Source organism: Panulirus ornatus, chromosome 58, assembly GCF_036320965.1.
Source record: "Panulirus ornatus isolate Po-2019 chromosome 58, ASM3632096v1, whole genome shotgun sequence".
Taxonomy (NCBI): Eukaryota; Metazoa; Arthropoda; class Malacostraca; order Decapoda; family Palinuridae; genus Panulirus; species Panulirus ornatus.
The window spans coordinates 245222-272915 of NC_092281.1; the positions used below are offsets into that span (position 1 = coordinate 245222).

At 41.1% G+C, this 27694-nt stretch overlaps 1 protein-coding gene across 3 annotated transcripts in view; it reads left to right on the forward strand.

The window, feature by feature from the left end:
* LOC139766822 (N-acetylated-alpha-linked acidic dipeptidase 2-like) overlaps positions 1–27694 on the forward strand; it is a 140232-nt gene that overhangs the window by 13753 nt on the left and 98785 nt on the right. For all 3 annotated transcript variants that reach the window (XM_071695747.1, XM_071695748.1, XM_071695746.1), the window contains exons 3-5: positions 100–256; positions 21860–21994; positions 26418–26540. In XM_071695747.1, the coding sequence (XP_071551848.1) occupies positions 100–256; positions 21860–21994; positions 26418–26540 (415 nt within the window). The remainder of the gene's footprint in view (positions 1–99; positions 257–21859; positions 21995–26417; positions 26541–27694) is intronic.

Here is a 27694-nt window from a genome sequence, read left to right on the forward strand (position 1 = left end):
ATGGAATAGTGACTTAATTTTACATTAGTGACATTCTGTAATGTTGATATGGATTTTCTGTGAGTGGCTAACCTACTGTGCATTGTTTAACTTGTCCAGAAAGTTGACACGTCGACCTCACATGGGCGGAACAGAAGCAGAGGAACAGTTGGCTCGCTGGGTGGCAGACACCTGGCGTACTCAGGGACTTGATGAAGTGCATCTCGTCCCTTACCACGTCCTCTTGTCTTACCCACACCCTGTAGAACCCAACCTGGTAAGTCAATGTTGTACAGAAAATATGGTTTATGAAATGAATACCTGAAGTCGTGGTTGTCAGCTATCAAATTGTTTAACCCACCAATATATGAAAGAATCTTTCAGACGTGTCTGCTGTTTCAGCAGTTGGGTCCGTAATAAATAGACACTGCCGCTAACCTTCACAAACCTTTTGTTGCGCCTAACCTAATCAAACCAAACAATTTAACTGTCATATCAAACCTAAAATGTTCTCTGGTAACTAACCCAAGCTGATATAGCATAAGCAAATGTAACCTAAGCTAATGTTGAGGACGAACTGTTTGTAGTGGGTGAGATATCTGCCGTGTGTATCTTTTGTTCATATATCCTGGATCAGCCCATTGACAACATACCGCCCCTTGCATGTCCCATGCAGGCCTCCCAACTATCCTGCATGTTCAGGCCTGAGCCTTCAAAGCATTGTTTCCCCCTCAATATTTCCCTTTTCATGTTACCTCCACTCAGGGCCTGCCCTAGCCATTTGGGGGCCCTAACCCAAATCTCTATTGTGGGCCGGCCTCTCTACCCTTCAAACATCCCCCTAAATTGTGAGCTCTATGGAAGCCCAGGGGCATGCCCCCGAAAAAATGAAAACTTTAAGTATCTTTACAGCATTTCCTTCTTTGTGAAGGCTGTCATGTGATGTCGGGACTAGGGAGGATCCCTCCCCCCCCCCCTTTCCCTAGTGAGCAAGCGGGCAGGACCTTGTGATGTAAGCATATAGAGCGTCTAGGAAGGGCCGCTCCAGCAGGCTTAACCTCCGAGATGTCTACCTTCGTCAGCCAAACACCGCTCTGTTACTCTATCATTTATTTAACCCTTCTCCCACCACATGTCTTCGTTGCCAAGATATAGCAAGGCATAGTTTGCCAACACACAGTGAGGCATAGTTCAAAGTGGAGTGGATGAAATGTTTGTTAGAGATGTGGGATTTTTTCCCTCCATATCTGGTGCCAGTTAGTGTTCTGAGGGCATTTTGTTTGGGTTGCTTTTTTTGTTTATGCTGGTGTATATGGAGTGAATATCGTGTGATTCATAGTGATATGGTTGGGGTTTTCATAAGTGGGAGACTGTACATTTAAGGTGATTGGAGGCGTGATTGGCCCACGACTGTGTTGTCTGAAAAAAAAAGATGTTTGACTTTAGATATTGTATTTCCGCTCAGTATCAAGTTATGACCGACTCCCCGGGGCTGCTGCACATTAACCTTCTAGTGTCCCCGTTACTGCTATCGTGTATACAGTTTATTTCTGGCGTCTTTCTCAAGAGTATACCCGAAATTATAAAACATTTGTCTAAACGACTTTTGAAGGTATTGATAGTCTTAGCATTTACTACGTGTGACGGTAACTTATTCCAGTGCTCAACACAACCTTTCTCCCACGTCCGTACTACATCTTTTAGCTTTCACTTTTATTCCATTTGTCCTGGTAACCGTGTTTTCTTGTATTTTGAAAAGATGTTCGTGATTTACATTATCGAAGTTGTTCAGAATTTTGAACACTTAGATTAAGTTGCCGCAAAGTTTACTTTTTCTTTTTTATTAGGGAGAAGATCCAATCGTTTTAGCATCTCCGTATACTAGATTTCTAAGGGATGGGATCAACTTTGTCGTGCGAATTTGTACTTTGGGGACCCCAACTGGACTGCATGCATGTTCAAGGTGTGGTCTTACTAGAGAATTATAAAGTGTGAGAATTGTTTGTGGTGTCTTGTGTTCCTGGCTATGAAACTTAACCTTTGGTTGCCTTTCTTACTTTCTGCTTGACACTTGTTTAGTGTACTTCAGATTGTTGCTAATGACAACTCCATGAATCTTTTCTTCATTTACTTTAGTTAGAGAGTTTCCGAATAGTTTGTACTCGTAACGTATATTCTTGTCTCCAAAGGGCATAAATTATCTACATTAAACTTCATTTGCCATCTGTCTGACCACTCTGCCAGTAAGTTAAGATCTCATTCATTTCGCTGTCCCACCTGTTTACACGTCTACCGTCAGCAAATTTGGAGATCCTAGATATGAGATAGAGTCCGGGTCATTAATGTATCTTAAGAAAAGAAATGGACCTAGGACCGACCCCTGTGGCACACCACTCATTACGTCTAGCAAGTCTGAGTCTTGGCCGTTCAATACTACTCGCTGCTTTTCTCCGATAAGCCAGTCTTTGATCCATGTACAGAATTCTTCACAGATTTCGTGTGCTTTAAGTTTATGTAAGTCTCTTGTAAGGTACTTTACTGAAAGCCTTTTGGAAATCTAAATACACTGCATTAGATGGTACTAATTCGTCCCAGTTTTGATAAATAACATAAAATTCCAGGAAATTCGTCAGGCAGGATCTTCTATAGCGGAAACCGTGTTGGCTGTCAGACATAAATTTGTGTTCTAGAAACAACAAATTTATCATATTTTTTTCCATCGTTTTAACTAACACTGACGTAAGGCTAATTGGATGGTAGTTCAAAGCACACTTTCTGTCTCCTTTTTCATATATGGGAATGGCATTTGCTATTTTCCAAAGTCAGTTGGCTACCTGACCATCCGATAGAGATTTGTTGAATATTTCTGTTATGGGGTATATCAGCTGTCTCCTGACCTCTTTTAAAGATATTGGAGTTATCTGGGTCGTTAGATTTATCAGGAGTTAATTGGTCCATGTATTTTAGTACTTCGGATATCTTTCTTACCTTCAATTATTCTTCATCAGATCCTTAGCACATTTTCATTAGTTACGGTATTCGAGATGTCTTCAATTGTGAATACGGAGTTAAAGGAATAATTTAGTACGGTAGCCATTTCCTTGTCAGTAGTTAGTGTGTCATATTTGTTTCGTAATGGTCCAGTTCCTTCTTTTACTGTCTTCATATTTATAAAGAATTCCTTAGGATTATTATTAACTTTCAAAGAAGTTTTTTATTCGTCGTGTTTATTCTGTCGTATAACCTTTTAACACTTTGGATTTTGATTGATTTTTGGCGATTTTCATCAGTTCCCATTGAATTTCTTGTGTTTTCTTTTGTTAAATAGTCCTTCTATTCTCCTATTCATCCATGATTGTTATGAAATATTGCAAGTTCTCTTCTTAATTCGTGGAATGTCTATTTTCAATTTCGAGTGGTGTGTTTTTAGAATTATTCCACATTTCCTCTTTGTGAACGTCAAGAATTTCTTGTCTAATGTTTTCACAATTTGGTCGCCTGTAATCTAGGATTAAGAGTTTATTGTCATTTATTTCAGTCTAGATTTATCTCTAATTAAATCAGACTATGATGGCTATTTGACAAACTTTCGCCTGCTCAACATAAAACGTCACTGAGACACACTGCAGGAGGCCTCTTGGCCCAACCGCCTGAACCCATACATACACATCATCCAACCTTCGTTTAAAGCTTTTTTTTTTCAACTATTGCCAGTTAGTAATGTGCAATGGGGGAAGATCTATATACATTTCTGTGCAAAGGTACTGATTGTCGGCAAACTACATATTGATAGTGAAAGAAGTTGTTAGTTGGAAAGAGTGTATGGATACTATAAGAGGAAGACTACAGGCCAGAATGCTGATAGCACAGTTCGATATGAGTTTTGAGGTGGCAGTTAGATGATGTTTCGGACGCAATTGGGTCCTTCGACTTAGGCACAGCGACCTTCCAGCACCGCTCACCTTCCAGTGCGGCCTGTCGCACGGGAGCAATGGGCAACTCTGCCAAGGCGTCCACCACCCCGCCCGACAACCCGACCTCAGGAACTGGTACCTGCCGTTGGGAGCCACGGGAGAACAGCCTAATCCCGCACACCCCAAGCCGACAAAGGGGAGATGACCTTACGCCTGCCCGGTGGGCCGACACCAGATGTTCGAGGCAGGCTCCGACTTTTAACCTGTGCTCTTGGACCACATCCTGTGAAGGGAGTGGGTCCAGGTTAGGGCTTTGACCGTGCACACCTCAAGGTCCCGGTATGTCAGCCCTAACCCTCTATAAGAGCACTCACGCTTTCTTGACACCATGCACCTCGCCAATTTAGAGTGGCAGATGTTACGTGCACGGTGTCTTTCCCGGTGTATTCCCGTACGCCTTGTAAGACTTCCGGGGTACCGTAGTAGCTGCACTTGTACTGATGTGCAGCTGAAAGCGGGAAGTAAACCCCAGAGACCTGAGTGTCTATTATATAGGCCTCTGTGCCTTTGGAAGCCACGATGTCCGGCTCCCTAAAGGATCCCACAATCGGAATGCGCGGCTCGCAGGACACCTCAAAACCTCTTTGTCTCAGTCGTCCAGCCAAATAGCACAGATGTTGTCGTGCCGTTTTACCCTCCCGCCATGTGTACGAGAGCACATCTGTGCGATGTGCCCAAGCGTACCCGGCTTCTGGCAGGTATCACAGAGGCCGTTGATCTCGGGCCGGCCTCTGGACGCCCTGGCAGGGGTGGGCAAGGCGCCTATCCGCACTTGGACGGCCTTCACGTAGTCGGCACCGGGCAGGAAGCGGTTCCCGCTATTCACCCATCTACTCACCTGAGGCACAGCGGCAGACGGAGCAAGAGCCGCACCGTCTACGGTGCTGAACAGATTAGCCCTCCATATGCGCTGGCGTCCGGTCTTACCACCCGCCTGTCGACCAGCAATGCATGCGGGTCCGGACCAGCGCTGCAGCTTGCTCAACACTGCAGGCTCCCGGACAGCCGCCTGAATTACTGGGTCGGACGAGGTGAGCAGTTTCTCGAACCGCACTTGTTTATTTAGCCGGACGGTTGAAACGAAGTCTGGTATACCCAGCCCACCATCTCCAGCTGCCGAGTGGAAGAATGCACAGGGCACGTCATGGGCTAGGCGCAGCCAGCGGCGGACCGCCACTCGCACTTGCCTGTCCATGCGTACTAACTGAGTCTTATATACTTCCCCCAACACCAGTCGATGCATGAGCTTGGGCATCAGATGCTCCACAAGCAACGCAATCCGTTGTTGAGCAACTCTCTTAGGATCCCTACCGCCAAGGTCCCATCCATCCTCTCCTGCTACCTTTATAGTGGTCAAACGGCGCCTTGTTTCTCGGATCCCGTTCACACTCGTATGACACCCGCACCGACCCACCTCCCACAGTTACTCCTTCTACCATTCTAATTCCTTCATTAGCTCAACCATGATTTCCTCTCCTGAGTAGTTTATCTAATGATCACATTTAATAGTCTACCAAGGCGCCCTTTCCCTATTCCATTTAAGTAAAGATCATCCTTATCGTACAGAGATCTATCAGGACTAAAATGGCCCCACAGTCCTATACTAAACACACTGTCCTTCTCCCTACAGAGAGCTTCCATTCTTCTGTTTATCCACAGCATTCTACTGAGGGTACAGGAATCGACATCATACATCATACCTAGGCAGCACTACCGATATTATAAGCTTTAAACTTGGTAATAACATCCCATACTTCGCTAATATTTCCTCCTATCTTCCATTAAGTGCATTATTGTTCGTCCTCACCTGAACGACAAAAGTGAATTCCTCGACATTATTCGAGACGTGTCGTCAAACTTATCTAGGACGTGTTCCATCCTAGCTTGTGGATGACAAAAGTTCTTGATATTTCTACCTTTCGCGCAGCACTCCTGGTCCTAATGTCTGACTATAGAGTCCTCAACCAGGATGATGCTACGATCATCCTGTACTTCATCATGTAGTACGCTAAACCTATTGTGAGGGGGGAGTTCGTTGCTAGTAGGTTGGGTTGTTCTGCGACAGGTTTTCTTCGCAGGTTGGAAGGTAGAAGTATCTTCTAACTTCGTCTCGACGGTTGATAATCTACTGTCTATCTACCGTAGATGATATACCTGTGTCTGATTCCTGTATCGCAAGCACTTTTGAGGCCAAGAACCCAGCTTCCTCTTTTCCACCCTTTCATCTAGTTTCTCTAAGGCTTAGCTGTTTTTCCTAACACCTACCGAAAGCCTATCAAATTCGTTGCAGAACAAACAAGTGTACTAGCTTTCATCTATTAAATGAAAATCCCTGGTGCTCTCTCACTGGCGTCTAGGGCAGGCAACTCGAGAAGCTGGAGCCATCTTCTAGGTTTTCACCAAGATTCAAAGGATTTCGCCAAGATTGAAGGAATTTTACAAGATTCAAATGGGTCACTAAGCGGTATACAATAAGACCAAGCTGCTTGAAACTGGGTCTTCGAGGGCGTCACTGGAGTACATATGTCCTCTATAATTAATGTCTAAGGTTAATAGTAAAAATTCTGTAGAAATCTAGACATTGTTCTGTTTGAGACAGGTCCCAATAGTATAATGTAGCGCCGGATGTTTTAAGTTGCAAATGTGGTATCAAGGTGTTGGAAACTGATTGTGAGGTCGTTTGCATACGTAACTTGAAGTGGTGGATGATTTGTAGACAGTTTGTGTTTTCGTGGTGAAGCCAATGTGGCATGGCGGCCGGCTGTAAAGTTTGCGCACTACTGTTATTGTTATAAAGTAATGAGGGTATTTTGTAAGTGTGGAGGCACGGTGTCAAATGTTTTGTCTGTTGCTGTAGTACTGTGCGGGAGTTTCCCTTTAAAGAAGAATTATTTGTTATTGGAAATACTTCATCCTTCCCATTGTGTTAAAATGGAGTTCTGTCTACTCAGGGTCTAATATCTTGGATTATTTTTTCGAAGTTTGCTCACATTGTGATCTGGGATCAACAGATATTAGTTCTCTTCAAAGTCTGCATTAACCTACAGTAGTCTAATATTATACTATGGTTTCTATTTAGCAGTGCTTTACCTAAGTGCAAAAGTTTGAGTTGGTGGTGAGGGTAAAGTTTTTTTTTTCATAGACTGGTCTCGAAAAATGTTGGCAATCAAGTTCATTGATCTTGTGTTCCTTTATTACCTGTAAATTACTTGCACTTTTTCACATGAGAGTTTACTGCTGACAGTAACTTAATTTCATTGCCCCATAATAAGACCACCACTATGCACATATCTGTAACTTTTCATATTATGTGTAACCAGAATTGCCCACAGTTTCTTAAAAATTAAGACTATTTTTAGGAGGACAGATCTTCCTCCTTTTGTGACTATCCCTTCCCTAGTATGATGGACCTAGCAAGTCACTGGTAACATTGCTTAATATCTTTGTGCCCCAAACTCTCTTGGTATCGAATTCATTTTCCCATATGTGATCCATAGATTCTAGCTCAACCATTTGCTGCTACCCGACCAGCATATATGATTTTGGCTGATTTTACCATCGTCCAATATTCCTGACACCTCTGCAGTGGTGGTAGGGCTGCTCCAACCTCTTACTTCATTTGGCATCTCCCAGTTCTTAGCTGCCGGACTATAGTATATTCTCCCACCCTTGATCTAACATTTATATTGCCTAAAGATTCTGGTTTGATGAATCCAGATGAAGTGTAATTAAAAACAGGTCATTCCCTTGCGTCTTTATTATCACCCCCATTTTTCTAATATCAAAATTGTCCCGTGGTTCTATAGCCTCCAGTAATCTTATAAATGAGCATTGTTTCTTTTCCTTTTCTTTATCTTGTGTATGACCCTTTTCAAGGTAAAAATGTGATTTACATATATTAACCTCTTACCATACTAGTCATTCTGATTATAGTACCATACGCTTTTCAGCTAGATTCTTCTTTGGTGAAATGTTGGTATTCATATTTCTGACTTTCAAAATACTTCCATTTAGCTAACAAGGTTATCCTTATGATCCTTTATGTACAACGCTCATTCTTTCATCAACTGCATTTACCGCTTTGCGGTAGGTAATTGAGTATGAATTCTTTATTAATGACAGGTGATTGTCCCTGTGAGACCACCACCTGTGACGGGCAAATATAGTGGAGGAATACTGGAGGGAGAGAAATGGTAAGAATGTGTGGAATGGTGTACAGGAGGAGGCATGTAAGGATGGATAAGTGGAGACTCTTTTGACACGGCCACCCCTTGATGACAGTTCCTGGAGGGACCCGGCATCAGAGACATGGATAGATAAGAAATTCAGTATTCCACTTCTACCACCTCTTTCTCTTTCCCTCCCCATATGATTTATCCCTCTGACCCCAGCAGTTGAAATCTTGCTACTTTGTTTTCTCTCTGTCCCAGTAGTTTAGATGTAGTTTAGATTTTTCCTAATTTGTTCTTGAATTCCAGCTCTTTAACATCAAGTACTTCATTTTTATTACTTTATTTTTGAGACTGTCATCACTAAACATCCTGCCCTTTCTATGGTGTTTGTTGCGCGTTTCTGTCCTTTTGCTCATTTGAAGCCTCGTGTTTTGCTTTCCGACTGAGTTCCACCTTGTTTTTGAAGTTTTGTACTGCCTAATTACCTCTAGGCTAGATGAATCCTTATATAATCTAACTGTGTCTCAAGTATGTCAACTAGTGTTGTCTCTTCTTGTACGGCAGAAACTGCATCCAGCTTGTCAGTCACTTTTGTTACTTTCTTTTTTCACTTTTTTGTGGAATATGAATTATTTTTCTAAAAATCATGTGTAATTTGTCTATCAGCCTCCCACTAACATAATATTTCTAATTTTAGTGCCACCGATTTTTTATACTGACTCCATCAGTGATGATTTGTTGTCCTCCCTTTCTCCGACTTTCAGTAAAACTTTTGTTGCTGAGAAGCAAATGGTCTACTTTTTCTTCTCTTTTTTATATTGCGAATTTCCCCAATTAAGTCTCTAACAGTGCACATTGTCCTTTCTACAGCTTATTTCTTGTATCAAATTTGTATGCAATTGTATCTACTGAGCAGGGTGGGATTTTTGCACTTGAGCTGCCCCATCTCTTGTATATTTTTAATTTCTGTATATTCTGTTGTATCTGAATTCATTAGCTTTTTCCATTTGTCCCCCTCTCTCTTATAAAAGTACATAAGATTTTTTAACTTTCTAATTTCGTATGTGTTTAAGCTGTATATATTTCTAAATCTATTGAACTGTTTACTAAGTGTCATCAGTCTACATTAATGTTTACAAGGCCACTGTTGCCCTTGGTCTTCTTTCATCCATGTTGAGAAATTTTTTTAAGGCAATTAGCCTATCCCTAGAACTGTGTTTTTAATGCTGGAATCATTTTTGTTGCTGTCTCATGTGGACTGTCTCTGTAACCTATTTGTGCTTTTTTTTTTTTATGTGCTGTATGTGTGTGCGTGTGTGTGATTGTTTCCATTTTATACTTGTCTGCTGTTTCCTGCATGGGGAGAGATGAAAAAAGGCTGCATTTGCTTATGTCCATTCTTTTGCTGACATGTGCATTGCACCAAAATCACAGCCCATTATCCACAACTAGGTCCCACAGACCTTTTAAGAATTTCCATTTGCTTGTTTCACATGCCCTAGTTGATTCTGTTGACAGCACATTGACCCTTGTATATCACATTCTTTCAATTCACTCAACCCCTTGCACACTTTTCACCCTCTGGATGTTCAGGCCCCATCCACTGAAAATGATTTTCATTCAGTCTTTCCACTTGTGTGAGGAAGTACCAGGAGAGACTGAGTACAGAATGGAAAAAGGTGAGAACAATGGAAGTAAGGGGAGTGGGGGAGGAATGGGATGTATTTAGGTAATCAGTGATGGATTGCGCAAAAGATGCTTGTGGCATGAGAAGCGTGGGAGGTGGGTTGATTAGAAAGGGTAGTGAGTTGTGGGATGAAGAAGTAAGATTATTAGTGAAAGAGAAGAGAGAGGCATTTGGACGATTTTTGCAGGGAAAAAATGCAATTGAGTGGGAGATTTATAAAAGAAAGAGACAGGAGGCCAAGAGAAAGGTGCAAGAGGTGAAAAAGAGGGCAAATGAGAGTTGGGGTGAGAGGGTATCATTAAATTTTAGGGAGAATAAAAAGATGTTCTGGAAGGAGGTAAGTAAAGTGCGTAAGACAAGGGAGCAAATGGGAACTTCAGTGAAGGGTGCTAATGGGGAGGTGATAACAAGTAGTGGTGATGTGAGAAGGAGATGGAGTGAGTATTTTGAAGGTTTGTTGAATGTGTTTGATGATAGAGTGGCAGATATAGGGTGTCTTGGTCGAGGTGGTGTGCAAAGTGAGAGGGTTGGGGAAAATGATTTGGTAAACAGAGAAGAGGTAGTAAAAGCTTTGCGGAAGATGAAAGCTGGCAAGGCAGCAGGTTTGGATGGTATTGCAGTGAAATTTATTAAAAAAGGGGGTGACTGTATTGTTGACTGGTTGGTAAGGTTATTTAATGTATGTATGACTCATGGTGAGGTGCCTGAGGATTGGCGGAATGCGTGCATAGTGCCATTGTACAAAGGCAAAGGGGATAAGAGTGAGTGCTCAAATTACAGAGGTATAAGTTTGTTGAGTATTCCTGGTAAATTATATGGGAGGGTATTGACTGAGAGGGTGAAGGCATGTACAGAGCATCAGATTGGGGAAGAGCAGTGTGGTTTCAGAAGTGGTAGAGGATGTGTGGATCAGGTGTTTGCTTTGAAAAATGTATGTGAGAAATACTTAGAAAAGCAAATGGATTTGTATGTAGCATTTATGGATCTGGAGAAGGCATATGATAGAGTTGATAGAGATGCTCTGTGGAAGGTATTAAGAATATATGGTGTGGGTGGCAAGTTGTTAGAAGCAGTGAAAAGTTTTTATCGAGGATGTAAGGCATGTGTATGTGTAGGAAGAGAGGAAAGTGATTGGTTCTCAGTGAATGTAGGTTTGCGGCAGGGTGTGTGATGTCTCCATGGTTGTTTGATTTGTTTATGGATGGGGTTGTTAGGGAGGTGAATGCAAGAGTTTTGGAAAGAGGGGCAAGAATGAAGTCTGTTGGGGATGAGAGAGCTTGGGAAGTGAGTCAGTTGTTGTTCGCTGATGATACAGCGCTGGTGGCTGATTCATGTGAGAAACTGCAGAAGCTGGTGACAGAGTTTGGTAAAGTGTGTGTGAAAGAAGAAAGTTAAGAGTAAATGTGAATAAGAGCAAGGTTATTAGGTACAGTAGGGTTGAGGGTCAAGTCAGTTGGGAGGTAAGTTTGAATGGAGAAAAACTGGAGGAAGTAAAGTGTTTTAGATATCTGGGAGTGGATCTGGCAGCGGATGGAACCATGGAAGCGGAAGTGAATCATAGGGTGGGGGAGGGGGCGAAAATCCTGGGAGCCTTGAAGAATGTGTGGAAGTCGAGAACATTATCTCGGAAAGCAAAAATGGGTATGTTTGAAGGAATAGTGGTTCCAACAATGTTGTATGGTTGTGAGGCGTGGGCTATGGATAGAGTTGTGTGCAGGAGGGTGGATGTGCTGGAAATGAGATGTTTGAGGACAGTATGTGGTGTGAGGTGGTTTGATCGAGTAAGTAATGTAAGGGTAAGAGAGATGTGTGGAAATAAAAAGAGCGTGGTTGAGAGAGCAGAAGAGGGTGTTTTGAAATGGTTTGGGCACATGGAGAGAATGAGTGAGGAAAGATTGACCAAGAGGATATATGTGTCGGAGGTGGAGGGAACGAGAAGTGAGAGACCAAACTGGAGGTGGAAAGATGGAGTGAAAAAGATTTTGAGTGATCGGGGCCTGAACATGCAGGAGGGTGAAAGGCGGGCAAGGAATAGAGTGAATTGGATCGATGTGGTATACCGGGGTTGACGTGCTGTCAGTGGATTGAATCAGGGCGTGTGAAGCGTCTGGGGTAAACCATGGAAAGCTGTGTGGGGCCTGGATGTGGAAAGGGAGCTGTGGTTTTGCGCATTATTGCATGACAGCTAGTGACTGAGTGTGAATGAATGAGGCCTTTGTTGTCCTTTCCTAGCGCTACCCTGCACACATGAGGGGGGAGGGGGATGGTATTCCATGTGTGGTGAGGTGGCGATGGGAACAAATAAAGGCAGAAAGTGTGAATTGTGTGCATGGGTATATATGTATGTGTCTGTGTGTGTATATATGTGTGTACATTGAGATGTATAGGTATGTATATTTGCGTGTGTGGACGTGTGTGTATATACATGTGTATGGGGTGGGTTGGGCCATTTCTTTCGTCTGTTTCCTTGCGCTACCTCGCAAACGCGGGAGACAGCGACAAAGCAAAGTAAATATATATATAAACTTTCCACTTTCAGTTTAAACTCCTTTTGCTCTCCACTTCTGACCCATATAACCTCTTTGTCAACCTTTTCTCTCATTTTCTCCTAATGTCCAGACCATTTCAACACACACTCTACAGCTCCTAGCCACACTTATTACCACACCTCTTTCTTATCCTTTTAGAATTTTCTAAATCAAACCACCGTGCATCACATTGTTCTTAACCATTTCATTTCAGCACATTCGCCCTCTCCTGTACATACTCATCTATAGCCCATGCCTTGCATCCATACAACATGGTGCTATTATACCTCCAAACATACCCATTTTTGCCCATGCAGATATGAAACTCCATTTACACATATTCCTCAATGCTTCCAGAACCTTTTCTTCCCTCACCCAGCCTATATCTCTCCTCTACTTCCATTTCTTCCCTCACCCAGCCTATGTCTCTCCTCTACTTCCATTTTTTCTCTCACCCAGCCTATATCTCTCCTCTAATTCCATGGCTCTTCTTGCTGCCACATGCACTACCAGCTATTTGAATCTCCACTTATCTAATCACTCTACTATGTTAATCCTAATAACCTTATTTTATACACATGTATTCTCGGCTTCCTCCTTTCATGCAGTCTCAAACTAGTCATGAACATTTGTGGTTTTTTGCTCAAATCGGCCACCGGTGCTGTGTTATCAGCAAACTGTCTAATTCCCAGGACCTCTCTCTTCATACAGACTACATAATTTCCACTCTTTCCAAGACCCTTTCATTTACCTCCTTCACCAACACAAGCCATATTTGAATTAAACAGCCATGGTGACATCACATACCTGCCACATACTAGCCTTCACTTGACAGTCTCTATCTGTATATATGATGCCCATTCCCTTTGGGAACTCCAAGTGGGTTGCCATGGCAAAAGTCTTCATAACTGTTGAACTCCAGTGCTGCTGCTTATCCTTTAGTGCTAAACTTTTAATAGGCCACTGGTAGAGGGCAGCTCAAGTGCAGTGTTTTCAGAGGTTCTCGTCTAATTTTCCTCCCAACTACTGTTATCTAATGTCTATCTAATATGCTTGCCTAATATTTCAACTACTACCTAATTCCCCAAGTTACTGCTCATACTTACTACGTCTACCTAACATTCCTACCTATTACTACTGTCTATTTCTAACATTTTGCTAAAAGGTAGGGCTAGTGCAAAGTGCTCACCCCAGGAAAATCTAGAGTTGCGAAGATTGAGTTGTGTGAGTTAGGTGTTGTTGTGTGACAAGGAGAGAGAGTATGTTTATGGACAGAATGCCAGCAGTCCAAATGTAGTGTGGCAGAAAGACAAGACAGCTACCTAGGTCTGAAGAGTGCAACTTGACAACCACTGAGGTGCTGTCATGCTACACAGCCATCACTAACCCTCCCAGTATCCAGGCGGGTGGTACCAGTATTACTTTCTTCCTATTCATACACACACATTATGTTCTTGATAGAAACTTTTCACTGCTTATATTAGCTTTTCTCCCATGCTGTATATTTGTAAGATCTTCCACAAGGCATCTCTATTGACTGTGTTGTACTCTTTCTCCAGATCTACAAATGCCACAAACAAATCAATCTGTTTTTGAATGAATTTCTTGCACACTTTCTTTAGGGCATATTCCTGATCCACACACTCTTGAAACCACATTTTTCCTCCCCAGTCTAATGCCCTGTACATGCATGCACCCTCTCAATCACCACTCTTCCATACAACTTTACCAGATACTCAGTAACCTAATATTCCTGTAGTTCAAGTACTTTTTGGTTCCCCTTGCCTTTATGCAATTACCTGTTGTAATTGCTGATTTTTAATGTAGGAGATGAGAGTTTTACATTCGTTGAGCCCCATCTTTTGACCATTCTCTTCTATCATAGATCTTCAGACACATGTGCACCATAAAAGTGCCATATCGCATCTCGTGAAGTTTTTTTACCTCGTTTCATATTTTGTCCCCTCGTTGTTTGGTCCCTATATCTTTTGAAAAGCTACTTGCTATATACATCAGATGGCTGTGTTTACCCTTTGGCCTGAAGGTGATCAGTGAATTCTTTCAAAAGAGATTGCATCAAACTCTAGAAGGCCTCGAGGGCTTACAGTGTGTAACAGGTGATGTACCAGTCTATGGTGATGAGACAAGCCATGAGGAGAGGATGAGGAAGTTTTTAGCAAGGTGTGCTGGGGTAGGAATGAGACTCAATTGAAAGAAATGTCAATTTTGTATGCCTGAGGTTAACTTCATGGGACATGTAGTGATAAGCTAGGGCATTGGTACAGTATTGCTTCAGGAAGACCATCCTTTGTGCTACACTAGTGGGTAATTGACCAATGCAGAGAGTCTGTATACTATGAGAGAGATGCTTGCCATTGTAAATGTACTAGAAAAATGGCACCAGTTTACCTATGGTAGACCAGTAATTGTGTACACAGACCACAAGCCACTTGAAAACATTGTACTGAGGCCTTTAGACAAGGCCCCACAGAGGCTTCAGGCAATGCTTATAAGACCCCTTGCATATGACATTGAAGTAAGGTACATGGTCAACCAAATGCTCATTGCTGACGCATTAAGTACAGCCTACTTGCCTGTTCAAAATGGGGACTCCAATGTGGAGTTTGAAAATAATTGATGCTGTTACTTTTCTAACAATGCCTGTTGATAGCTAGATAGACTTGGTTAGGCAAGAAACTAAAAGGGACAACAATTGTAGACTCTGAAAAGTGTTACTCAGCATAGTTGGCCTAATAAGAAATCTCAGCTGCCTGGAGTTGTCACACCATATTTTGACATGAGGGATGAATTGTCATATGAATATCGTCTTATCTTTAGGGGTGAGAGCCTTGTCATACTGAAGCAATTACCGCCCAAGATAAAGAAAGACATGCATGTTGGCTATGTGGGTATTGAAGGGTGTTTGTGCAGAGCCAGGGCGAGTGTTTACTGGTCAACATGAATGTTGAAATGGAATCCTTGGTGCATTGTGAGGCATGTAGGTCTTATGAAATATCCTCTCCAAATGAAACCGTAATGAGTCATGAGCTTCCTAACAGACCTTGGAAGAAGATTGGCATTGACCTGTTTGAACTAATATTTATTTATTTTATTTATTTATTTTGCTTTGTCGCTGTCTCCCGCGTTTGCGAGGAAGTGCAAGGAAACAGACGAAAGAAATGGCCCAACCCACCCCCATACACATGTGTATACATACACGTCCACACACGCAAATATACGTACCTATACATCTCAATATACACATATATATACACACACAGACACATACATATATACCCATGCACACAATTCACACTGTCTGCCTTTATTCATTCCCATGGCAAGTATTAGCTCGTAACTGTGTTATTTTTCTAACTTTTGGGAAATTCATAGACTGTATGACACTACTGCTCAAAGATATGGTATTCTTGATGAAATGATGTGATAATGGTCCTCAGATGATCTCAATGTAAAAGTTCACCAGCACATGGGGAATCAGGCATAAGACCATCATGCCTTACAACAGCAAGGCAAGTGGCAAGGTTGAGTATGCTGTCAAAAGTGCTAAGAACATAATGGTGAAGGCCAGTATCTAGCTCTTCTAAAATTAGGAACATGCCCTTATAGGACATGACCTCAAGCCCTGTTCAAAGAATGATGTGTAGAACAAAAATTATCATACCCATTGTAAAAAATTTACTGAAGCCAGACAGTAGAGTTGGAGAGAATGAGGTAGATAAACTGAAATGTTTACAGAATAGGCATCTTTTTACAATATTAAAGCTCATGACCACCTTGAATTATATGGTGATACTGACTTGAACCATTTACCCTTGGAATTAAGATATGGAAGAAGGGAACTGTAACCAAACATTTAGGTGCCAGGTCATATGAGGTAGAAATGGAGGATGGTGGAATACTACAGAGGAATAGGTGTCACATGAGACATTCACATGAGCTAGTAAGAATTTGTGGTGACCCTCAGTTGTAGCTAAGGGAAGACCAGAGCAGGTGGTGCCAGATGTTGGTAATGCTAATGTGAAAGATGAAGGCCTTCACTATTATGTCCAGAAACAGGAGTAACCATGTCAGTAACTGAGGTACTCCAGTAATAAATGACAGCATACTAAAAATAGGTTAGGGAGGTGTGTCAAGCCTCCTAAGATGTTCTCAGATTATCACTGATTATTAGATGTAGCCATAAATATTTTCGCTGATTCTTGCATGTTTTGTGTGCATGTACAGTTTGTAAAAAAGAAAAAAGACACGAGGACGTAACAGTATTAGTTCATTCATTTTAGTTGTGTTAACCCAAAACTGTGTTTTGATATGATGTTGAGGTTGGCCACAAGAGGTGCTTTATGTTGTTAGACTGGAGCAAGAGTACAAGATGTAGAGGATTGTAGACTGGAGCAAGAATACAAGGTGTAGAGGATTGTAGACTGGAGCAAGAATACAAGATGTAGAGGATTGTCTTCTCTTTTGATTTATCCCACCTGATTATCATGAGCAGACAAGAGGCTCAGCTATTGTAATACAATTACCTGTCTTGGTTGCCTGTTTTTAATGTAGGAGAAGGGAGTTCTATATTTGTTGGGCATTTTCTTTTGACCATTCTTGTCTATCATACATCTTCAGAGAGACTTGTGCCACAAAAATGCCACCTTGCATCTCTCGTGAAGTTTTTTACTTTGTTTCACATTTTGTCCCCATATTGTTCTGTCCCTACATCTTTTGAAAAGCTACTTGTTATATATGTCACTGTTTTAAAACTTAGTTTGTAATCAAGTTTGGAATTATATTTTCTCTGGTGTGGTGGGCAAATTTAAGTCAATTTTAGTGGCATGTTTGGTATTCTTTGTGAACAGCCTTGTTGAATATTTCCTTAAACAAGAAGTAGAAGGCAATTCTTACATTTTCTAGCAGATAGTTGGTCTCCTTGACTCTTCAGCCTAAGATGGGACTATGGCAACAGACTAGGGACAATATCCACGCCCATGTCTCCTTCACACATTGAGGCCTTCTTTCATCATGACTATTCCTCATTACATTTGCTCAAGTTAATCAGCTATGTATTACACCAACAATCAGCCATGTATTAGACCAACAGTCAGCCATGTATCAGACAAATTGTGGAGTCTGTCAAGGTCCCTATCTAGCTTAATGCAGCCTTTCTCACTTTTCATGTCTATCATGACCTTTGTATTAACTTGAAACATAATTAGATTGGAGTACAAATTTCATTTCAAGTCATTTACATAAATTGAGAAGAGTAACTGGATCAGTACAGAATCCTGTGGAGCTCTCCAGGTTACTCCAACCCTTTTTGAGAAGGCCTCATCCTTTGTTTCCTTCCTTTTAAAATGATCTTAACAGTGAAGGGGACAGCCCCATCACATATTCCTGTGTGGTGATCCAGCTCCTTAAGGAACCTTCTGTGTGTGTGTGTGTGTGTGTGTGTGTGTGTGTGTGTGTGTGTGTGTGTGTATTTGTTTGTACATTTAGAGAGGGAGCTTTGCACTAATTTAGCCCCATCTTCAGACAGTTCTCAACAATCATACAAGTTCACATATCTTGATGTGCTGTCTGCATTTACCATATATTCATTCATTTTATTCCATTTTCCACCAGGATTATGCTGTAAAAGTACTCTTCTTTTGAAAGTTTCTTGTTTGATTTTATATTGTCTTCTGGTTGTACTACCCCAATATCTTTTGAAGAACTGTTCACTATCCATGTCATCATGTTAGAAACTTTATTAATAGATTACCCTTCACACTTTTCTTAACCATGATGGGCAGCAGATTTATGGCCTCTAGTTTTCTCCGGTAACTCTTAATTCTGGTACTATCTTTGTTGCTGTCTTCTGGATCTTTTGTATTAGATATTTTCGGTTTGGTGACCAAACTTTAGAAACATAGTTTTGGCCTTCAGTATAATTTGGATAGCTTGCTGAATATTTCCTTATCCAAGAACTTGAATGCAAATTTGATATTTGCCTTCATCCATTTCCAATGCCACCCCGCCCCACAGGAAATGGCAGAAAACCATAAAGGAAAAGAAAGACATGCACATCCTCTCCTCCTCTCCCACACCCAATCGCTGCCCCCTGCATCAGCAAGATGCACCAGGAAACGGACAGACAAAGGCCACATCCATTCAAGAGCTGTTCCATGTAATGCACTGAAACCACAGCTCTGCATCTACATCCAGTACCCACAGACCTTTCCATGGTTTACCCAGGATGTTTCACATGCCCTGGCTCAGTCCATTGACACTATGTTGATCCCAGTATACTACATCATTCCAGTTCACTCTATACCATGTATGCCTTTCACCATCCTACTTTTTCAAGCCATGATTGCTTGAAATCTATTTTACTCCATCCTTCTGTTTTCAGTTTGGTCTCCTTGTTCCCTCCACTTCAGACACATCCTCTTTGTCAACCTTTCCTCACTCGTTCTCCAAACCACTTCAACACCCTCTTCTGCCTCAACCACACACTTTTCATTACTGCTCATCTCTCTTACCCCTTCATTACTTATTTGATCAAACTACCTCACACCACCTTCCACAGAGCATCTCTATCAACTCTATCATATGCCTTCTCCAGATCCATAAATGCTACATACAAATCCATTTGCTTTTCTAAGTATTTCTCACATACATTCTTCAAAGCAAACACCTGATCCACACATCCTCTACCACTTCTGAAACCGCACTGCTCTTCCCCAATCTGATGCTCTGTACATGCCTTCACCCTCTCAATCAATACCCTCCCATATAATTTAGAGTTGATAGAGATGCTCTGTGGAAGGTATTAAGAATATATGGTGTGGGAGGCAAGTTGTTAGAAGCAGTGAAAAGTTTTTATCGAGGATGTAAGGCATGTGTACGTGTAGGAAGAGAGGAAAGTGATTGGTTCTCAGTGAATGTAGGTTTGCGGCAGGGGTGTGTGATGTCTCCATGGTTGTTTAATTTGTTTATGGATGGGGTTGTTAGGGAGGTAAATGCAAGAGTCCTGGAAAGAGGGGCAAGTATGAAGTCTGTTGGGGATGAGAGAGCCTGGGAAGTGAGTCAGTTGTTGTTCGCTGATGATACAGCGCTGGTGGCTGATTCATGTGAGAAACTGCAGAAGCTGGTGACTGAGTTTGGTAAAGTGTGTGGAAGAAGAAAGTTAAGAGTAAATGTGAATAAGAGCAAGGTTATTAGGTACAGTAGGGTTGAGGGTCAAGTCAATTGGGAGGTGAGTTTGAATGGAGAAAAACTGGAGGAAGTGAAGTGTTTTAGATATCTGGGAGTGGATCTGTCAGCGGATGGAACCATGGAAGCGGAAGTGGATCATAGGGTGGGGGAGGGGGCGAAAATTTTGGGAGCCTTGAAAAATGTGTGGAAGTCGAGAACATTATCTCGGAAAGCAAAAATGGGTATGTTTGAAGGAATAGTGGTTCCAACAATGTTGTATGGTTGCGAGGCGTGGGCTATGGATAGAGTTGTGTGCAGGAGGATGGATGTGCTGGAAATGAGATGTTTGAGGACAATGTGTGGTGTGAGGTGGTTTGATCGAGTAAGTAACGTAAGGGTAAGAGAGATGTGTGGAAATAAAAAGAGCGTGGTTGAGAGAGCAGAAGAGGGTGTTTTGAAATGGTTTGGGCACATGGAGAGAATGAGTGAGGAAAGATTGACCAAGAGGATAAATGTGTCGGAGGTGGAGGGAACGAGGAGAAGAGGGAGACCAAATTGGAGGTGGAAAGATGGAGTGAAAAAGATTTTGTGTGATCGGGGCCTGAACATGCAGGAGGGTGTAAGGAGGGCAAGGAATAGAGTGAATTGGAGCGATGTGGTATACAGGGGTTGACGTGCTGTCAGTGGAGTGAATCAAGGCATGTGAGGCGTCTGGGGTGGACCATGGAAAGCTGTGTAGGTATGTATACACGTGTGTGGACATGTGTATGTACATGTGTATGGGGGGGGGGGGGCATTTCTTTCGTCTGTTTCCTTGCGCTACCTCGCAGACGCGGGAGACAGCGACAAAGTATAAAAAAAAAAAAAAAAAAAAAAAAAAACCTCACACCACATGTGGTCCTCAAATATTTTATTTCCAGTGCATCTGGTAGATGTATGGGTACCTGAGAATAAGCTACGGGGCAACACAAGTGTAAATTACTCTTTCCCCATAACACAGATAATAATCACACACATACCCAATGGCAGACAAACTCACACATATCAGTTTATGTATTAATGTCAGACTTCTCAATATCTTAAAGATGAAGTCATTTAAGTATCTACATGTGAAGAAGATGGGTTAATGACCTGGTGAAGACAAGGGTGACTAAAGTGTGGAAAGGTCAACCTTTTTTTTCTGTTGACCTCATAATGATAAAGAAAAAGTATCTATAATGATAGTCTCTAAAAGTCTTGAAAGAATTGAAAAATCTTGACATTTGGAGAAGCAAAACCCTATCCAAAGCCCATGCCTCACAACTACATAATATTGTTGGAACTACTGTTCCTTCAAGCATAACCATTTTTACCCTCTGAGATAACTTTCTCCCTTTAAACACATTCTTCAGTATTCCCAGAATCTCCACCCCTCCCCAATCTTATGACTGGCTTCTGCTTCCATGTTTCCATTAACTGCTAATTTCATTCCCAGATATCTAAAACACATCACTTCCTCCAATTTTTCTCCATTCAAATTTACATCCTAGCCAACTTGTCCCTCAACCCTGCTGAACCTAATAACATTGATTTTTATTCACATTTGTTATAAGTAATTATATGAATAGAGATTTGCTGTTCTAATAAACATAGCATAAGAGTAATGTCTGTAATGTTTTTGTGGCAGTGCAAGATATTTTACTTTACATTCTCATTTCATGGGTAAATTTTTGGAAATGTGCTTCTCAATTAGATTATCAAAATGTGAAAATGTCTTCATAAATAAATTCAAAATGAGTGCAGCTTTTTATGTTAGAGAAATTCACATTCTCTTTGTTTTAAGATATAGATTGATAGTTTAGTGCAAACTGTGTAATTGGAGTTTCCACTAAATATGGTAAGACAGTTATGAAGTATACTAAGATTGGTTGATTGTGTGAGAGGATAAATGAACGTAACCATGTGAAAAAAAAGTTAATGTAATTCCATATATGTATTTGAGGTAAATGGAGGAGGTCATTGTAATTCCATATATGTATTTGAGGTAAATGGAGGAGGAGGAAGATTAAGACACAATCATTCAGTTAGCATGAGTGTGGTAGATTTGGATGTGTATAGTTCTCTACAAGTATAAAGTACATCCGAATAGAAGAAATAATTTGCAAGTCAGTACAGACTATAGAACTTGAAAAAAAATTGCAATTCAATACAGCATATATAATTTGAAGGAAAAATTGCATGGTACAGATTACTGAATTTGAAGAAAAAATTGCAAGTTGATACAGATTATAAAATTTAAGTGCACTTCAAAGCAGCCTCCATAGCATTTTTGCAGTTATCACCTCCATGTTTAAGGTGCGGATATTGAATGATGATGGTAGTGAGGTGTGGGTCTCTGAAGCTAAACAGAAGCCACTGTATGCCCCAGAGGAGGCTTCAACTGAGGTTCCCTTCACCTTCAATGGCTATGCAGCCAAAGGTGATGTTACGGTAAGTGAATTACTGGTGCCGTTTTATTAGATTGGTCTATGATAAACCCAAACTTTGTTTTATTACACTATGTTCTTACAGTTGTAACTTTTTTGACCCTCTACAAGTAACCTGCAAGGTTCCTACAAAATTGATATGCAAATTTGTCATTTCATGTATGTTGAGGTATATGAAGTATTTTTCTTTGATATGTACTGTAAGAAATATCTTTGCTGGGTGTTTCATTATCTACTTATTATCTACTTACTACTTCATTATCTACTTACTAATTATCTACTTTTGCCACTTAGTCATGCCCTTACACTGAACAAAACAATTGTAGTGTTTTTATGAAACAGACAAATGTGGTGCCAGAAACTGTTGCACTAAAGCTTTAGGCTTAGTAGCCTTTTTTTTAGTTAGCCAGTGTCTCGTCTTCAGCCTAGCTTGGAACATACTGGGGGTTAGTTCAAACTATCTTCATAAACTGTCTTTATTTCACGCTCATCTTCAGTAACTGCATTGATCACTAAATATTTTCGCTATACACCATTGACAGCATTTGCCTTCGATATGAATCTTATGGGTCAGGGCAAAGGCCATCATCACTACACCATCTTTATAACATGACCTTTTATCTTGCACTTTCTTGCTTTTAACCTGCCATGCAAGGTTTTTCGGACAATATTCACTGCATCTGTACTTTAACTACAGCCTACAACATGTAAGGATATAAGGCATAGGCTATAGATAAGGTTGTACTGAGGAGGGTGGATATGTTCGAAATGAAATGTTTGAGGACAGTATGTGGTGAGGTGGTTTGATCTAGTAAGTAAAGAAAGGGTAAGAGAGATACAAGGTGATAAAAGGTGTGGTTAAGAGAGTTGAAGAGTCTGTGCTGAATTGGTTTTGACATAAGGAATGAATGAGAGGAAAGGTTGATAGAGTATATGTATCGGAAGTGAAGGGAGCAAGGAGAATGGGGAGACCAAATTGGAGATGGAAGGGTGGAGTGAGAAAGATTTCGATTGTGACTTGAACATGCAGGAGCATGAAAGGTATGCACAGAATAGTGAATTGGAACACTGGCATAATGGGGTTGACGTGCTGTCATTGGACTGAACCAGAGCATACGAAGTATCCAGGGTTAAACATGGAAGGGTCTGTGGGGCCTGGTTGTGGATGGAGCTGGGGTTTTGGCGCATTACACAAGACAGCTAGAATGAGGACGAGTGGATATGGCCTTTCTTTTTTTTTTTTTTTGTCTGTTCTTGGTGCTACCTTGCATACTTGGGAAACTGTGATCGTGTGAAAAAATATTTATATGTATATGAAAAGTGGTGAAAGCCTTACATAAAGTGAAATGTGGCAAGGTGGCTGGAGTGGATGGTATTGCACTTGAAATTATTAAAGAAGATGGTGACTGTTTTTGATTGGTCTGAGCGGATACAGCCTCTTTGTTCCTGGTGCTATGTATCTAATGCTGGAAACTGCAAACGTGTGAAATTTTTTTTCTGATGTTTGTCTTTTCTTGCATCAGCAGGTTTGCTTCTAGAACTAAGAAGTTGCCTCGGATGCTCGCATTCATTTTGTAGATGTCATGTATAATGCACTAAAACCAGAACTCCAGATGTTTCCATGGCTCCTGCCAACAGCTTCATCTGCCCTGATTGATCCCATTTACAGCATATCATCACCTGTGTACTGCATAGCTCCAATTTGCTCTATCCTTTGCACACCTTGCATGCTTCTGCATATTCAGGCTCTAAACTTTCAAAGTATCATTCATTCCATCCCTCCACTCCTCTTAGGTTTCCCCTTTTCCTTGTTTTTACCACTTCTGGTATTATACCCTCATATTCATCCTAATCCTCGCTCTTTCTCCCAAGATGTCCATCTATTTCAGTGCACCCTCTTCGACTGTCAGAATACTCTTATTATCACACTTCTCTTACCCTATCATTTCTTACTCTATCAACTTTGTTCACACCACATATCAAATATTTCATTTCATTTCAAACACATCCACCCTATTCTCTAAATTTTTTGTCTAAGGCTCCTGCCTTGCATTCATAAAACACCAGCAGAACTGCTATACTATCAAACTTACCCATTGTTGCCCTTGAAGAGAGTGACTTAGCTTCCATGCACTTCTTGTTGCTCTCAAGACCTTAGCCCCCCACACCCACCCTTTGACTCTCTTCCATTCCCATGGTTCCATTTTCTGACATTTTTACTCTTGGGGTATCTATAAATTCTGCCATCTTCAGGTACTTTCTATTCAAACTCGTACTCGAAATAACCTGTCCTCCTTCTCTGCTAAATGTAACAACCTTGCTTTTCTTCACATTTACCCTTGACTTTCTTCTTTCACACATTGCCAAAGTCAGGCACTAGTTTCTGCAGTTTCTTGCTCAAATCATTTGCTAGCACAGTCATCAGCAAGTGGCAGACATGCTCCAATCCCCCCCCCCCCCCCCCAAAAAAAAAAACCCACTTGCCCAATGAACTGCATACTTTTTCCTCTCTCCAAGACCCTTTGCATTCACTTCCTTCACCACCATACCCATAAATGAATTAGTCTTGGTGGTACCACACAATCCTGACACAGACCCACCCTCACCTGGAACCACTTGACCTCCTATCTTTGTACAGAGCATCATTACCAACCTCATTATACCCTTAATTTTGATTCATAAAAGCCATATACAAGTGTACTTTAGATTCACTAAATATTTCAAAAAAATTTTCAGAGCAAACATGGGATCCACACATTCTGAACCAATCTTGAAGCCATGTTGTTTCTCCCCAGTCTGAAGCTCTGCATGCCGCCACCATCTTGAACACCATTCTCCCAGACAACCTAACAAATATGCTCAACAAATCCATTTCTCTGTAATTTGAATATTCACTTTTGTTCTACTTCTAATTATACAACTGCACTGTACAGGCATGCCACCAATCCTCTGGCATCTTTCTTTGAGCCATACTTTCACTGAAAATGCTAACAAAACAATGACTATGATCACTACTTAAGAATTTAGTGCAGTCCTATCCACTCCATTTTGCTGCCCTCCATTAAACACAATGCTTTCATGACCTCTACTCTTTTCACCAAACCACTTTTCCTGACCCTCTCACACTGCATACCTCCATGTCCAAATCCTCCCTTGTTTGCCAATGTGTCATCAAATACATTAAACAGCCCCTCAGAATACTCGCTTCATCACCTTGATCTGGATTTTATTACTTCCCATATGCCTTCGTCACTGATGTTCTCATTTATTTTGTATTACCCTTCTTCCAAAACATTAAACTCTTTAAAATTTGCCGATACTTGCCCCAAATTTCACATTTTCTACTTTTCATCCCTTGTTCCTTCCACTTGACTCCTTGCCAGTTTCTCTTGTTGATCTACTTGTCTCTTGCACTCTCTCCCTGTCGATAATCCTATGCACCTCACTTCATCATTCATTATCATCTTAATCATCCCTCAATTCATTAGCATCTTAATCATCCCACCATTCACTAGTTAATTACCTGTCCATCTCCCACCTTGAGCATGCCACACAATATTGTAGCACATGTAAAGAGTGCTTCCCTAAACTTCCGCTCCTCACCCACTCCCCTGCTTCATTTAATCTTGCCTTTTGCCATTCTGCGCATCAATATCTCTTGGCATTTCCTCACACAGGGCTTTTTTCTAAGCTTGCTTACTTTTATAATCATCTCTTAAAGCCTCTACAAACCTTCACCCTAATCTCCTTCAAATTAGTGTCATACATCCCACCAGTTGCCCCTCTCAACATATTTACATCCAAGTCTCTCTTTTTCATAGTCATTTCATAGGTCATTAATACCCCTTTTCATCTTTCCTACTCGCCAATGAATAGTTTTGTATGTCCCTTTTTTAAAACTGGTATTTTCCAATTCCTGTTATTTTTAAAAGCATAAGCTGTTCACCATTCTTATTCACATTATGCTCCCAATTATATCCTGAACTGCCACATTACCCACTCTTGCATTCAAATCGCATATCACTAATACTAAATCCCTTGCATCGAAACTTCTGACATGTTTACCAAGCTTCTCCCAGAGCACTTTCTACCATTCTTTAGTCTTTTCATCCCCAGTTTTACATTTGCAGTCCTACAACTCCTCCCTCAGCAGCATTGCTTCCCATTCCTTATCTCTTGTCTTTCTAACCCTTTACTTTACCCATGAAGGTATTGCCAAACCAATTTTCTCTTTTCCCCTTTAGCTGCTGCTTTTTTTCTAACTACGAGCCAGAATATCCAGGATCATGTCCTCAAACTTGCTACCTATCTCTCCCTTTTCATCATGGTTATATCCATACACACAACTGACATGTAAATGTAGTAAATTCCTTTAGCCCTTTTACATCTTGATTATTTAGTGATGTGTGTAATAACTCATTTTGCAGGGTGAGGTGGTGTATGCATACTATGGTCGTCGACAGGATTTTGACTTCCTGGCAACAGAGGGTGTTGATGTGTCTGGCAAGATAATCCTTGCCCGCTATGGTAGAATTTTCAGAGCTAATACGGTAAGTACTTTATTGAGGTGAAAGATGATTGATGTGGATGAGGAATGATGGAAGAGAAGAGCAAAAGGCTTTATCTAGCACTGGATGAAAGATTGAGAAAGGCTGTGCTAGATGCTAAAGTTGAGAGGATTCATATGAGACTGACCATTTCGCAGTTTTTGTGGGGATGAGGATTAGGGAGAAGTAGTGGTATGGTGTAAGGAAGAATGGAGAGTTAAAAGTGTTGACAAGCAAGAAGATAAATTGGAAAGAATGCAGGGAGGAATATGAAAGGAAGCTTAGATGGAAGAGCAGTGATTGTAGGGGTGCAGGCATGTGTAAGTGAGGTGTTTTGAATGTTTAGAGAAATCCTTTTAAAGGTTGTAGAATTAGTAGTTGGGTACATTGTCTTGAGATATAGGAATGAAAAGGGCAGTGCATGGTTGACAGGTTGGAAATGCTGTGGAAGAGAAGAAAAAGGCATGTCATATATTGCTTGGTTGAAATGTACCAGTGGAGGTTCTGCAAAGGAGATGAGAATATAAAGTATGGAAATGGAATTTTAAGAAGCTGATAGAGGAAAGCAAAGAAAGAGTAGATGAAGACTTTGGAAGGAAGTTAAGTGGAAAGTTTTGGGATAAGAAACTATACTGGAAGGAAGTGATAAAGGAAAGAGGTGGATATGAGATTGGAAATGTTAATGTAAGAAGTAAGGAAGGGGAGTTGATGAATCAAAAGGAGTAAGTGAAAAGATGAAAAGAGTACTTTGAAGAATGGATGAATGTGGGAGAAGGGAAGGCGGCAGCAGTTACATGCATAGGTATGAAGGATGGAAGGAAGAGGATACAAGTGCAAAGTCCTATATCAAAAAGGGATATAAGAAGGGCAATACTGAGGCTGAAGGTATTGGATGGGATTATGGCTGAAATATAGAGAAGAAAGTGTGAAAGGATGCATCTTGTATGTAATTTAGCATGGAAATAGAAGGTTGTGCCTGAGGATTGGGTGAAAGCTATTATCATTCCTTTATTCAGAGGGAAAAGGTGCTAAGGATGAATGTAGCAATTATAGCGGAACAAGTCTTAAGTATACCGGGAAAACTGTATGTAAGAATATTAATTGACAGTGAAATGTATAGGTATGTATACGTGTGTGTGTGGATGTGTATGTATATA